This window comes from Maylandia zebra, linkage group LG16 (assembly GCF_041146795.1).
Source record: "Maylandia zebra isolate NMK-2024a linkage group LG16, Mzebra_GT3a, whole genome shotgun sequence".
NCBI lineage: Eukaryota > Metazoa > Chordata > Actinopteri > Cichliformes > Cichlidae > Maylandia > Maylandia zebra.
Genome location: NC_135182.1, coordinates 35,260,618 through 35,275,912, shown reverse-complemented (window position 1 = coordinate 35,275,912; position 15,295 = coordinate 35,260,618). Strand labels below are relative to the sequence as shown.

Here is a 15,295-nt window from a genome sequence, read left to right as displayed (position 1 = left end):
TCCAGGCTGGACGACTGCAATTCATTATTATCAGGATGTCCAAAAAACTCACTGAAAAGCCTTCAGCTAATCCAAAGTGCTGCAGCAAGAGTCGTGACAGGGACTAGAAAGAGAGCAGATTTCTCCTGTTTTGGCTTCCTGCTAAATCCAGAATTCAAAATCCTGCTCCTCACATACAAGGTCTTAAATAATCAGGCCCCATCTTATCTCAATGACCTTGTAGTACCATATCACCCTATTAGAGCACTTCGCTCTCGCTCTGCAGGCCTACTTGTTGTTCCTAGAGTATTTAAAAGTAGAATGGGAGGCAGAGCCTTCAGTTTTCAGGCCCCTCTTCTGTGGAACCAGCTTCCAGTTTGGATTCAGGAGACAGACACTATCTCTACTTTCAAGATTAGGCTTCAAACTTTCCTTTTTGCTAAAGCATATAGTTAGGGCTGGACCAGGTGACCCTGAATCCTCCCTTAGTTATGCTGCAATAGGTGTAGGCTGCTGGGGATTCCCATGATGCATTGAGTTTTTCCTTTCCAGTCACCTTTCTCACTCACTATGTGTTAACAGACCTCTCTGCACTGAATCATATCTGTTATTAATCTCTGTCTCTCTTCCACAGCATGTCTTTATCCTGTCTTCCTTCTCTCACCCCAACCAATCACAGCAGATGGCCCCGCCCCTCCCTGAGCCTGGTGCTGCTGGAGGTTTCTTCCTGTTAAAAGGGAGTTTTTCCTTCCCACTGTCGCCAAAGTGCTGCTCATAGGGGGTCATATGATTGTTGGGTTTTTCTCTGTATCTATGAAGCGCCTTGAGGCGACTTTTATTGTGATTTGGCGCTATATAAATAAAATTGAATTGAATTAGACTGGCTTTGTGACTCTTCCCAGACCGACAGGTGTCAGTGACTTTGTTTCTCAGCTGTTTCTTTAGATTGTGGCATGATGTGCTGCTCTTTGAGTTCTTATGGCCTACTTCACTTTGTTAGACAGCTTCTGTTTAAGTGATTTCTTGATTTAATGGGGACTCATTAAGCTAATAACTAATAATTATATTACAAATTATTTGATCTGAAACTTGTAAATGTGACAAATATGCAAAATTAAATTATCAGTGGGGAAAAGAGCAAATACTTTTTCACAGTACTGTTTCTAACTGCTAGCAACATGAGTGAGGGGCTACATGATATACGAACATGCTTTAAATCTTCAGTAAAAAACTAAATTCATCGTGAGGAGCAATAACAGGACTGAGCTACTGAGTAACGTACACAATATGCATTTGTGATACAAATAAAATTCTCCTTCATCTTCTGTGGAGGAAATATGTTAGTGAGGGAGCCGCTGGTGATAAAACCAACAGGTCCAAACTCATGACTGTGGCATTATGTTTATTTCAACTCGTTCCAGCCAGGTGGCCCGGCCTCCACGGTGACTCCTAAACAAATTACCTGCAACTAATGCAGCTGCTGGAGCTGCTTGGAAGGGTGCAGCAGCAGCAGGACCAGTCGGGACAAGGTAACCAGGATACTGAGGAGTGTGAGCTTACCCTTCCTCTGGTTTTAAACAAATATTGACTGGCGATTCGAGCTGAGGCAAATAGGCTCTCAGGTAAAGAATGACATGCAGGACAGGCTTTCTCATGATGTTGCTCACAAGCCATCCTGCAAAAATGAGGTATTTTTGGAGTTTATTAGGAGTGTGTGCTATTTAGCAGGGACAATATAGCAAAAGGAGCACAAAAGAGCTTAATTACAAAATTATACAGTCTTTAACATTTGAGCCACAAGGAAGTCCTAGAAATCCTAGAAAGAATATACAACTGTATCTGTATAATTAAGGTTCAATGCATTTTTCTCTGATGTTAAACAAAGTTTGTATGTTTTAATTAAGTGTTTGGTAGATTTAGGGGTTTTTTTTGGGGGGGGGGGGGGGTACTATAGTTGAACTAGATGTGTAAACTTTTTTTTTAAAATATGTAATAAAAATTTGTGTTTTTAGCTCTTTATTCGTCACCCAGGGCACAGCTTATAGCTCTGCCTTCAGGCTAGTGGATCAAAACAGCACTTTATGCTACAAAGGTGTAAATAATGTTCAGTGTAAGACAAAATAACGAAAACATGAATATTAGGATTGGGGTGGCTTAATAATGCATCACAGTTTCTAAATAACAGATGGCTTCTATCAGATGTCTGCCATGTGTGTGTGTGTGTGTGTGTGTGGTTAATGTTTAGTCAATGGCTAACATAACGTCCCATTAAGCCCATCTCTCTGCTCTCTGGTGCTTGCCTGCAGTCTCTCTTTATGACGTAAGAGATGGATGGTGACATACAGACCCCCAGTGGAAAACACGTTCTGTCATCATGAATGTGCCAGTAGGAAAATGATTATCAAAAAAAGCACTAAAGGGAATTACGGATCCCTGCCGCTGTAAATGTCAGCCTTCTCCGTGCGTACTCGTGTCACTCTGAGGCAGTTTAGGCAAACACACAAAGACAGGTTCAACCACTGACTGACCCCCCCCCCCTCCCCCCGCCAAAAAAACAAAAAAAACAGTGAGTGATTATTACTTGGACCCAGTCCCAGTGTCAGTTACCCACGTTTGCAGCAGTGATAGCGTGTGTCACTGACGCTGTTACTGCTGCTGTGAGCAGACAGGTGTGTCTGTTTAAGGCGGCTGCTTTTGACAGAACATGTGGATTGAGTTGAGTCTGGGATACATAGTCTTACTTAGATATCTTTACTTTTTCAGTAAAAAAAAAATAAAAGACATATACAGTACATGTCAGATTTAAACTGCAACATCTATTATAGCATCAGAGCACCTTTGTTCCTTTCTAAACAAACACAGAGGCAACAAAAGAGTCTTTGCCCGTCAGACTTTGAATGATTGTTACTTGTTCAGTCAGGTAGTGAGCTGCTTCTGCTGCCACTGCTTTCTTTAGAGCGTTGCCTGCTGCCAGCTGTATGCAAATGAGACAATCTACCTGTTCAGTGATATGTACAACACCCTGGAGTTACTAAAACAAAGGCCACACTTTGACTCAGCTACCTGTCCTTACCCCTTTGGGACATTCAATGAAAACACCTTGAACTGGTTGCAGGAAACAACATTATCATTCGTCTCATTTAAAGGCTTCCCAGTGATCTTCCCTAACTAAAAGTCATCCTTGTGCCTTTTCCGGTTGCCAACCCGTACCTGCGTAACGCGAGCCGAACGAACAAAACTTCATCTTCAGGTATTGTACGTGAGGCTCAACGTGAAGCAAATACGGACAAACGGGGAAAGGTCACAGCGTAAGTCGGTCCAGAGAGGGATGTGATGGGCATAAATCAGCTGGCTTCTTCATGTTCAGCCTTTAGGAGAAGATTTTAAAAAGTTACAGCACCAAGCAAAAGTTGTCAGAATGGATTCTCTGAAAGGGAACGAGTGAGGAGCTTCAAAGCTTACCTTTAGAAGAAGCAAAGAAATAATAGCAGGCGCAGCCTCAGACCTCACCTTTTATACCTCTACACGCTCTCTCTCTCCACTGGCTCACTCTTTTCCTTTCTCCACCCCTCAAAGTGGATCCTCGGGGCAGGCACAGACACCTGTCGCATGGTGCGTTACTCTGATCCAATATTGACATAAAGGGGGAGGGTTGTCTCTACGTGTGTGTGTGTGTGTGTTGATGGGAGGTCACACCAAACACCCACACAAAATGAATTATTCTTACTAACGCCTTTTCTCCATCCAAAGCCCCCCCTCCCTCCTCTTCTCCGTGCCGGGCAACGACCTTTGTGCCTGCACTGAACTGTAAAAGGGCTCATTGTAACGTAGCTACCTGCCAACCTGCTCGTTTTGTCTCATTCAGCGTCCGTGTGGGAATCATTTTCATATTATCTGCCTTGCAAATAACTTTCTGCTGCAGAGCGACACACCTTGCTCTGTAACTCTGAGGGAAAATCGTCTCAGAGTTAGTGGAGGAAAAGTTTGGTGTTTAAATTTGGTGGGAAATCCACCAGGAAACATATCTTCATACACATTTACCCAAAGAGAACACTGGAAAGGATATTAGTGTTTAGATGTATTCATTCATTCAGATATTTCAGTGAGTCCAGTATATCTAAATCTGAAAACTACAACGTCAGGAAAAAAATAGATACAAATGATTTTGGATTATTGTACTAAAGCTCCCGCTCATCTATATCGCTGAACTGTCCCTACCAGCCCACCCACCTGTTTATTCTCATGTTGTTGTCTCTCAGTGCTCTTCTATTCACACGGCTTTCTTCTCACTCCACTGGAAAGGCAGATGGCTACCCTTCAGAGGCTTCCTGTTCAAAGGGACCTTTTTCTACCCTCTGTAGCCAAGTTCTTCCTCATAGGTAATCATCCAGGTTCTCTGAATAATATTATAGGCTCTCACCTGTACAATACAAAGTGCACTGATATAAATTTATGATATAAAAAGTGAGGAAGTGTGTAGTGAAGTGTGTGTTTGGGTGATGATTTCTTTGCTGTAACTGCTTCTTGGCAGTAAATCTTGTACTGTTGGAAGGTCTGTTTGTTTCCCCTTTAATGGAGCTACATTTGTGGGAAAATGCATTTGTGGGTTGAGCAGCAGAGCTGCGTATGTAGGTTGTGCCCATGAAAACCTCGTTAAATCTTCTCTGCCAATGTCAAACAGCTTATTCTGCTGTGGACTCTAGTTTTAACTCCTTGTTATGATCTTGTGATAAACTTGTTTTCCTATTTTCATGTTTCTATAGGTTAAAAGGAGAGATCCTTGGAAAGACTTTTATCTTTTGTGGCTGTTATAGAGAAAATTTGACACCACAAGGCTTTTCTTTAATAAGGCTGCTTCACACTGATAAGCAATTTGCTTTAGAAAGTATTAAAAAGGTATTACTAACAAAACACATTAAGTTGTGTTATGGGTTTGTAAGATTCAGTGGTTGATGAGGACTGCTTGTATACTTGCCACTACTCTCAGAAACATTATGGTTCTTAAATGGTTCTTCAGATGTCTTCGTGGTTCTTTAAAGAACCATCCTACGTCAAAGAACCTTTTTATTTTGTAGATGGTTCTTCAGCTATTACAAATGGTTCTTTAAAGAACCAAAGGTTCTTCATCCTTAGCTGTCTAAGTTTGATGGTGTAAAATGGCATAAATATTTATTCACTATAATGAGGCTGTGAATTCTACTGTGTTTTGTTTGTGTGCATGTGTGTGCGAAGGGGGAGGGTGGGTTACCTCCCTCAGGTTACCCTTTAAGAGCAGATGGTAGGAAACTGAATATTCAATTAAAAGTTAGAAATACTTGCTTAAAAATATACTGGTGGCAGGTGTGGGGGCCAAAGCCTAAAGACCCCCCCCCCACACACACACACACACACACACACACACACACACACACACACACACACCCCTAACCCCGCCAACCCATTGATCACAAATAATGTGGTAATAGAATATGGAATTTGTTATTAAGATGTTTATGAATATTGTCAGTTAACAAACAGTAGACACAATGCACACATTCAAATACTGTACTTTAGTTTGAAATTTTAATAAAATATTACTATTTACTATACTATTTGCATGCGCAAAAGAAGACGTCACACACAACGCGCTCAGTTTAGACCCAGAACAACAGTTTGACTGATGCACCTTAATATGAAGACTTGTTTCGGACTTTACGTTTCCCAATTTTGCTTTAAGTTATAAAGTTATTTTGTTATTTACATTTGGCCTAATAATGACCCTTGTTGCTGTTTTAGAGGAGCGCTGCTTCAAAGGATAGCTGCAGATTATACAGTACAAAGAAAATGTTCACGTTTCTCCAACGTCGTCTTCTCAACAGTTTCACTGGATGGACAGGAAGCGTTCACGTCGTCTTCTCTGGCGCTGATAGTTGGCGTCTGTCTTGTGTCAGTGACATAAAAGACGGATTTAATGCGACCTGACCATCAAACAGCAGTCGCTTTCTAAAACATCAGATATGTGTCGGATTCAGGACCACATACGAAAGTGACCCAGATCGGATTTAAAACTATCGAACTTGTACAGTTGACACTGTCATAGCATGATCGGATATGGGTCGCATAGGGTCAGAAAAGTCGGATTTGATGCGCTTTCGCCTGCAGTGTGAACGTAGCCTTTGATTAAATTACAGTGGGATGGAAGTCGAGGACAAGGAGAAGGAAGCTTAGGATGAGGAGGAAGAAAAGCAGCAGGAGCATCTTTAGTGATCTCTATGGTGTCATTGGGGTTGGTTTCATTAATATGGTCCTCTCACAGAGAAAGATGACTTGTTTTAGTTCACCTACTTCCTGTATTAGATAGTGATGTGCAAAACGTTGTGGAAAGCGGAGCAGTCAGGTAAAGTGCACCTGCAGGCGAATGAACATCAAATCTCTCAGACTAAAATCCGTATTATACTTTTAGTCTTACGACAATATGTTATATATTTATCACCCCTATGATAAAACCCATGTCAGCCATTGGTTTATGAACTTTGTATTTTGAAGCCTCAACATTTGCTTTATTGCTGTTGCTATGGTGTTTTTTGTGAGCCTTTTGGGACCATGTTAGGACGAGGGATCAGAATCTGGAGTCGTGCACACTATTGTTTCATTTAGTGTGTATCCATAAGATTTGTACAGCAGCTCCAAGTTGTGCCTTGAAAACAGGAAAGTTGTCTGCATAGAGGAGAACTGTAATAGCAGGCTGGTACAAAGTGAGGCTTTGTGCTCACATTTGCTGCAAACACTCGTTTTAATTCTGTTACCCTGTTTTGATGCAGAATTCACTTAAAATCAGGCAAGAACTGGACTTGTTTTAATAATGTGTTCTTGTGAAGTGATTGTGTATCGCATACATTTGATTTGACTTTCTGCAAGACAACAATCTCGCCAGAAAAGTTTTCCAAATACCTCCACGTGATCAAGCCTGGATTTAGAAAAGAATAGCAAAACAAAAAAAAAGCTGCAGCCCCTGCTTCAGATGCAATTTGTGCTTGTGTGTTCAGAGGCGGCGAGAGGCAGGACCTCGGCTCATCCAGCTGGAGAGCCTGACCAGGAGGAGTCGAACAGGGGCACCCTGCAGACTCGGCTGCTGGCATTGGCGAGGGAGTGCGGCCGCCACTGGGATGACGTGAACGCCAAACTGGAGTCCATCACAGGTCGACTGCAGGTATGCGAGTCAGACCTTCTGAGGAGGGTTTCACTCTTCTCTCTTCTTTATAACTGACCCCGTTTCTCTCTCTCTCAGCTCTTTGTCTCAGAAGGAGCACAGAGGGAGGAGCTTGTCGTTTGGTTGGCTGATATGGATGTCCACCTGAGTGAGGTTGACCAGCTGACAGGAAACACCTGTGAAAAACTGAAACAACTGCAGGTGTTATTAATACATGTAATAATTGTTGCGTTATCTATAGATATAGTATTTATATATATTTATTTATAGTATAGTAAAAATATTGAATTATTACTGTTTAAATAATATGTGACATGTATTAGTAGTGATGTTGTGCTGAGGGTTAAAATGCGTTTTTAGCTTTTGGTAACTACGAAACCATTGATATATGTCTATGCTGTGCTCGTATTTATTTTACTGTACTCAGATCCAATTTATGATACATTTTATTTTGAAAGATTTAAAATTGTTCTTTAAAGAACCACTCAAAAAAGGTTCTTTAAAATGGTTTTTAAAGAACCTTTTGAAAAAAAGGTTCTTTGAAAAACCATTAAAGGCATCCCAAAGAACCTTTTCTTGATGGTTCTTTGGGGTGCCTTTAAAAGTTCTTCAACGAACCACTGAAAGAAATGGTTCTTCAAAGAACCATTGTTTGAAAGGTTCTTTGTGGCATCTTCTATGGCATCAGTCTAAAGAACCACTTTTGGGTCCAGTTGGCACCTTTAGTTTTCTGAGTGTAGAGGTCCAAGAAAAGACAACCGGTGAACCGGTGCCAAGGGTCATGGACACCCAGAGCTCATGAGTGTGCATGGACAGTACAATCCCACAGGAGCAGCACCACACAGTGAAACCCTCAGTGCTGGTGTCACAGTGCATATTAGCACACACAGAGTTTTTAATTACATGACCAAACGACCTACACTGGGCATGTGAGAGACCTGACTGTTTGACTGTGTCCATCTAGACATTCTTTGACATCATATGGGTGACGAGGTGACTGCGCATCACAGCAGTTTGCATTATGGGAAGAAGGAAAGCCAGCACAAGAAGCATGATGTTCCATGGCACGACGTACGCTTCCACATGGGGAAAAAAACATTGTGGTTTCCAAAAAAAGAAAAATTCAAAAAGACTTCAAGGTGTTATTGTGGCCTCCAAATTCCCCACATTTTAATCTAAACGGACATCTGCAGGGTTTTTCCTGCCTCAAAATGGGCCTTTGCATACTGACGGTGAACGTAACCACAACCAGGTCACATATGATTAAGACAAGAGACACTTTATTTAAATGCAAGTCTCTGCATTTGCCTGTTTTTTATAACCATATGATACACACTGTTTCCATGCTTTTATTTGATGGCTTAGTAAGAGAAACCCTTTTCTAAATTATTATTATTGGTGAAGTTACACTTGGGGAAGTTTAAAACCAGTGGGCACCATTTCTTTTGTATGCAGGAACCGTCACCTGTGAGAGGAACTGGAAAAACCCGTGAGAGTCACAGAAGCACCACCTTCGACTTTGAGGACAACAAACAGGGATCATCATCAACATCATCTCTGTGCTCTAAACAATGGCATATTCATGAATGATTCCTCTTCCTGAAATGCATTTCTTCGTCCTACTTATTTACAGTTACTGTTCTTACAGTTCATTGAAAAAGAATTTGCCTGTGGTGTGAAAACCATCTGCAGAGGTGAAAAGCATCAAAAGAATAAAACTACTGACTCTAATATGAAGCTCCTTTATCTCATGTAGTGCCTGCCCTGCAACCGCCGTGGCTCCAAGGCACAATCTAGCTAATGTCTTTAGAAAGAAGAGTCATAAATTTATATAAAGATCATTTATTTATGTATGTGAAACGATAAGGACGGCAGACAATAGATCTAATAGAGACAGGTATGAGCTCCATTCAGCTTTCCCTCGTCCAAGTCACAGTAATCTGAGGTTAATAATCAACTAATAACCAAACAAGTGCAGGGGTTAAAACACTGTTGAGTGGGTCCGTAGTACCTAAAATTAAGTATTTCCCAAAATCAAGAGTTAAATCATCATTCAGTTTGTTCAGCACTGTTCAGCGCTGTGACTAACTGCAAAATCCACCAACAGTACACGCAGGTGCAGTTAAAAGGCTCCTTCATGGGATTTACGCTGTTTGTGAACACGTGAAGACTAATGAAGAACCTCTGTGAATTAAAAATGCCCTGAACTTGAAGCTTGAACTATTAGTGTCCTCCTTCTTCTTCTTCTTCTTCTTCTTCTTCTTCTTCTTCTTCTTCTTCTCCTCCTCCTCCTCCTCCAACTCAGGGTCACGCAGGGATTGGAGGGTATCCCAAGTTTGTGGAGTGCGGGAGGAAGTCGGAGAGAACCCCTGGAAGCCCAGAAAGAAGGAACAAACCCCAAACAGAGCCCCCTGCTGGCTGGTGATTCAAACGCAGGAGACAGAGCTCACAGTCACACCACCCCCACAAAATATTGTAGCATTTCTATCTAGTGTTTTAGCACTGATATAACAGCATGCAAGGGGTGGTGGTTTTGTGACATACACAGAGCTACTTTTTCGTGCTGTAAGAGACATCCTGCACTATTTTAACTGAATCTCCATTTCGAAATCGTCACTGTAGTACTCAGACCGGAGGAATGACCTCAATCCATTATTTAAAACCAACTACTGAAACCTGATCAGAAAAAACATTGAGATTACAAATCAGTTCAAGTTGTGCAACAAATTTAAAAGGAATGAATCACAAACATTTAAAGCAGCAGATCAACAGTAAAACGCACACCTGCCAAGAACACGCTCCAAGTGTCAAACACTGTAGTGTTGCACACTGATGTGGCAGTGATACCTGAAGTGAACGGTAGCGTGTGCATAATTACACGCTGCCTTCAAAACACTCTGATCAGCTGCACAGGTCCTCGTCACAGGTGCACTCTGAAACTCGAGTCAGAGAGTTACTTAGATGCTGCTCTGGCCCACTCTCTTTCTGTAAGCATCCCAGCCCGACTTCCTGTACAACTCCGCAGCTTCCACCCTATCAGATGCTGCCAAAATGCCTCGTCCCACGATGATGACATCAGAGGCTTTGCTGTAGATAACTTCCTCTGGAGTGGTGTACTGCTGGCCCAGCAAATCTCCTGTAAGGGGGGAGGGAGGCCGAGAGAAGGGAAAGTAGGTTTAGAGGAGACTGATACAGACTTTGGGAGATCAGCAATAGCAGGGGCGGCACTAGTTTCATGTACTACAGCACCACCCTGTGTTAGAAATGAGTCATGGCACCATAAAGAGGCAAAAAGCGGAGTGCAAGGCTGCCTGAGGTGCAGTTTGGCCTGAACTTTATAAAAACCTCGAACGAGTTAACACAACTCTCTGAATCTCCTGATGGGACGTGTGTGATTCCTCGGGTTACAACAACAAGGGATGTAGCACTGAGTGCATGCACTGTGTATCCATGTATCTTCAGTAGGGTGGATTTCATATAGACAGTGCATTCACAACTCACTTCGTAGTTCTTTTAGTATGATGAATATAAGTGGAAAAAATGATGATAAACAAAGAAACGTCAGCTCAAAGTTCAGTAAAAGCTGTCAGACTTACCTCCAGCCTGCATCTGCACCCCGGGGGTCATGTGGATGAACTCTGGCCTCTCTGTGAGCTTAGTGCCACAGATAAACCCAATCACAAAGTCCGAGTGCTCCTCTGCCATTTGCACCTATGAAAACACAAAGCAGCTGTAAACTGAAAAGAACACAAAGCACATGTAAACAAACTTAGAAGAAGAGCACACAGAAATGAGCTCACCACAGCCTTCGTGTATTCACCAGCAGCCAGCGATCCCTGGGAGCTCATCTGAGCTATGAGCAAACAGCCTCGGGCCAGAGGCTTCCCTACAGCGCTCAGACCTTTCACCACTCCCGGCCCCGGCACTGCGTGGGCATTCACTATGTGGGACCACGATGAAATCTGGTACAAACCACCTGGAGAAAAGACAAGATCACAGCGTTCGACTACTTTGGAGACATTTTTAAGTCACCTTGAATTTACACGACCAAAAGACGTGAAATCGTCTCACCCTCATACTGATGCTTGACTGTGTTCCCGATGTCAGCGAACTTGCGATCTTCAAAGATAAGAAAGTTGTGCTTTTCTGCCAAGGCCTGCATTTTCTGAATAAAGGCTAATGTGTAGTCCTGTTAACACATATGGAAAAAAACCATCAGTTTGTTTGTTGCATGTACAGATTTGAGGTTTTAGTTGATCCCGCTGTACCTGGAGGATGTCTACGTGGGTCTTCAGCATGCAGATCTTTGGACCGAGCGACTCGGCCAGCTGGAGCAGCTCATCGCTGCTGGTTACATCAGCAGACACACAAAGATTGGACTGTTTCTCCTCCATAATCTTCAGCAGCTTTGATGCTAGAGGATGGATGTCTGCAGACAACAGAAGGAACAGAAAATGAGAAAAGAAAAGAGCAAGAGCAGACACAGCACGTGTGTGGAGCTCAGTGAAAACACCACCAGTCTCTGTTTTGACGTGAAATAACTAAATAATTTAAGACTACATACTTGGTAACTTGGCTCTTTCTGAATAACTGAGCTCCAGCTTCTGTTCCACACACAGCTTCTTGCTGGCTGGAGAGTCTGTGCCATTCTTGGGCCTGAGAGTGAGTCAAGGTGACAGTTTCTAGATTGTAGCGTAATGCAAGCAGACACACCAGCTACACCGGGAAAACATCTGGAGAGTTGTACCTGAAAGTGTTGTTGTCCCGGATGAACTCGAGGACAATCTGGGCGGTTTGGGCGTCGATGCGTTCGGCTGCCTGCAGCACACGGAGCAGCTGAGATATGGAGATGATGGGATGGAGCTTGATTCCCTTTGATGCCAACATCTCCACGCCACCTTGCTCTCTGTCCATTAGCACAATTGCATCCGTCACCTTGAATAAAAACATGTCAGAGGTCATTCTTGTGTATTGCTGCTCTTGATGACATCAGTACAGCGTAACTATGATATTATTATCTTTACTGTAAGGTTAGATTCTGGACCTTCAGTCCCTCTTTGTAGAGCACTTCGGCAGTCTCCAGGATGCTGGTGCCGCTGGTCACCGTGTCCTCAATGATCAGGCACGTATCCCCCTGACGGAACGACCCCTCCACCAGCCGTTTGGTTCCTGAAGCAGAGATACAGAAGGCAAATACTGAAGGACAAACTTACAGTAATTCTCAAACTATGAAATATTAACCAACAATACAGCATGCAAGATGAAGCATGCACTTTCTTGCTTTGCATTTTATTTTTTTGGGTTGGTTTACGCAGGTTCTGTACCATTGAACTGGGATTTCAGAGAGTTTAATGTCTGCCTACACCGGACACCTGTGTATTCATGCACACCTCAGCGGGGGTACTGCCGGAGGCTTCAGGTTTTTCAAACATCTGGACAGCAAGTTTAATCAGAGCCTGTAGTGGCAGCATTGTTTTTTATTTTTTTGAAAACCTGATCAGCTGAGAGCGGCTCACCGTAGTCCTTGGCCTCCTTCCGCCTGATGAGCATGGGCAGTTCATGTCGTGAGCAGATAATTGTGGCCAAAGGCAAGGCTGTGTAAGGAACCCCACACACAGAGTCGAACTGCAGACCCTCTTCCTGCACTCGCTCGTAGATGAGATTTGCCACCTGGAAGTAAAAAACAGTAGTTTGGGTCTGTTGTCAGAAAAAAAGACCAGTTTAGAGTGATGTGTTGCAGATGATGAACTTCTAATAAAATGTTAAAAAGCTGATACAGTTAAATGACCGGCTGTTTAAGGCTGAATGGTTTGAAACGCTCATCAAATCAAATCAATTTATTTATATAGCACTTTTCACAGGATAAAAACCACAAAGTGCTTCACAGTAATATAAAACAGAAATACATAAAATACATTAACAATAAAACACACAGCACAAATCTAATTAAAAGCCAATTTAAATAAATGAGTCTTATCCTGAGTGACTTGAAGAGCGGTTTTGCTTCAGAAAGCTGCTGATTCCTGTAACGATTATTGAGGCTGGAGTGAGTGATTAGCTGGTGAGAGGTCCAGTCTTATCTGTTTTAACTGTTATTTTCCGTGAAAGGAGGGGATCCCTGAAACTCAGTCATTGTGTCTGCTGCATTACCGTGAAATAAACCACGTGAGTATGAATATTACACAGGAACTGACGAGTGCCTACACAGATACTTTTGCCTTTAAAAGGTGCATCCGGCAGACGTTTCGTGTGTCCGGTATCGCTTTAAGCTGTTCTGTTCTGCAGTCACGAAGACAGCACGTGTTACCTGGTTCATGAGCGCGGGGTGGGACACGAGCACCCTCAGGTCGATATAAATGGGTGTCATCAGGCCGCTCTTCAGCTTGTATTCCCCGAACTTCACTCCGTTCACGTCGTGGAGCTTCAGGATTAAACTATCAATTGAAGCGCCGTCCATTCTCTCCGTATTTACGAGCTTCGGCTGCACTTTCACTCGTCCTCAAAACTTGCTCGTCCAATTCGCGCTACCCCAGTTACGGTAACACAAAAACTCCCGCTAAACCTTTCAGAATAAAAGCGTCAATGTCCGTTTTAAGAGCTTTTAATGTTTACAGATCAAATGTCGCGTAGCTCAGTGAAGAAACGTGAAGAAGCCTGGTAGAAAGAATCGTTGTTTGTGAAAGTTCAAAAATGAAGACTCGAATAAATAACGTTGCGACAGGCTGCTGTCCAGCCTCTCAGCTGTGATAGGCTCCAGCACATCCAGAAGAAGACGTATGGATGAGAAAAGTACGCCCTAACCGGAAGTAAATACCCGCGTCAGCGTAATAGCCCTTCAAAATAAAAGCACAGACCTCCGCCATGCTCATAAGCCATGTATTCAAAAAATAACGTCAAATCGATTTGGTTGGTGAAAACATATTGTATGTTTTATTATCTTTTAACTTTAAGAGTTTCGGTCATAAAAGGGCTTCCTGCAAGCCCATGATTCCAGGGGCGGATCGAGAAAGGTGGCATGGAGTGGCGTGGGGTGGCGTGGGGTGGGTGGTGCCACCCTAAAATGATCTCTTGCCACCCCACGTGCCACCCTAGTTTTGCATATGACAGTTTTATTTATTAAAATAAGATAGAATTAACACTTTGAGCGTAGTTACAGTTAACAGTGAACATAAATTCTTAAACTGAATATATTGCTCTGTGTTACCCCCTTTTGTTTTCAGTAGCAAGCGATGCTTATGATAGTAAGAATACACCAGTTTTTAAAGTCAGCAGTGAGACAGCAAGCGAGTGAGAGAGAGAGAGAGTTTTGAGATGTGGGAGATTTGTGACGTTCAGCGTGGAGTGTGTAGTTAGCGTGTTGTGTAGTCGTTGTTTTGTTTTGTGTGTCAGTGAGGGCACTTACGAATGTCACAAAGGCAGATTGCAATGTAAACACTGTCTCTAGGTGGAAAAGAGAAGTGATACACCTGCTGTTATTGGGCCTACAGGGTTTTGGTCTGTGGTGTTCTTCTCTGTCTTGTGGCGGACAAACATTTTTTTTTACTGGCACAAATAATTTGTGTTATTCTTATTGCGACACCTGATTGTTCTCTCATTTTAGTTATTGTAACATTTTTAAATGGCTGTACAATAAAAAAAAAAAACGCTACTAGGATTTTATGTTTTTTGTGTGATTTCAGATCAGTTGCATTAATACAGTATGTCAATGAAAAAACAACTAAATTCAGACCCGTGAGGTTGAGCTATAAAGAATGATACCAAGCAAGGCAGGGGAAACAATAAAATAAAGCAATTTAAAGGTGAAATACAAATGTAAAATCAAAAATGGCCAGTTATATTTTGGACCTCAGATGGTTAACTCAGCAAATCATGAAAAATTAGGCTTAAGTTTTTGTTCATGACAGTGCAGATTTCTGACATGGTGTATAAATTTAAGCATGTAACAATTTGATTTTTTTCTAACAAAAAAGTATGAAACGCAAGTGAGACTCTTTGTAAACGAACCGCCCCATAGCTTTGTGGATTTTATACTTCTTAGGCTACATATTATATATTTATTATACAGGCTGTACAGTACATAAGATCAAAATCTGCATGTTTTATGTAACTAAAGCGTTTAATTATGTG

General features: G+C 42.3%; 1 protein-coding gene across 1 annotated transcript; it reads right to left on the bottom strand.

The window, feature by feature from the left end:
* Positions 1 to 8,327: 8,327 nt before the first annotated feature.
* Positions 8,328 to 13,931, bottom strand: umps (uridine monophosphate synthetase). Its single transcript, XM_004566020.6, has 10 exons — positions 13,476 to 13,931; positions 12,685 to 12,838; positions 12,213 to 12,337; positions 11,916 to 12,103; positions 11,733 to 11,824; positions 11,437 to 11,597; positions 11,240 to 11,357; positions 10,969 to 11,144; positions 10,765 to 10,879; positions 8,328 to 10,304 (listed from the first exon to the last, which is right to left on the bottom strand). Exons 1-10 carry the CDS (start codon positions 13,623 to 13,625, stop codon positions 10,126 to 10,128), a joined length of 1,458 nt encoding a protein of 485 aa, XP_004566077.3. The 5' UTR covers positions 13,626 to 13,931; the 3' UTR covers positions 8,328 to 10,125.
* Positions 13,932 to 15,295: the final 1,364 nt, after the last annotated feature.

Coding starts and splice junctions, on each gene's coding strand:
- umps (XM_004566020.6), bottom strand. CDS start 13,625: ATGGACGGCGCTTCAATTGATAGTTTAATCCTGAAGCTCCACGACGTG. Junction 12,839..13,475: donor ACCCCGCGCTCATGAACCAG/GTAACACGTGCT, acceptor TTTTACTTCCAG/GTGGCAAATCTCATCTACGA. Junction 12,104..12,212: donor TCTACAAAGAGGGACTGAAG/GTCCAGAATCTA, acceptor TTTTTATTCAAG/GTGACGGATGCAATTGTGCT.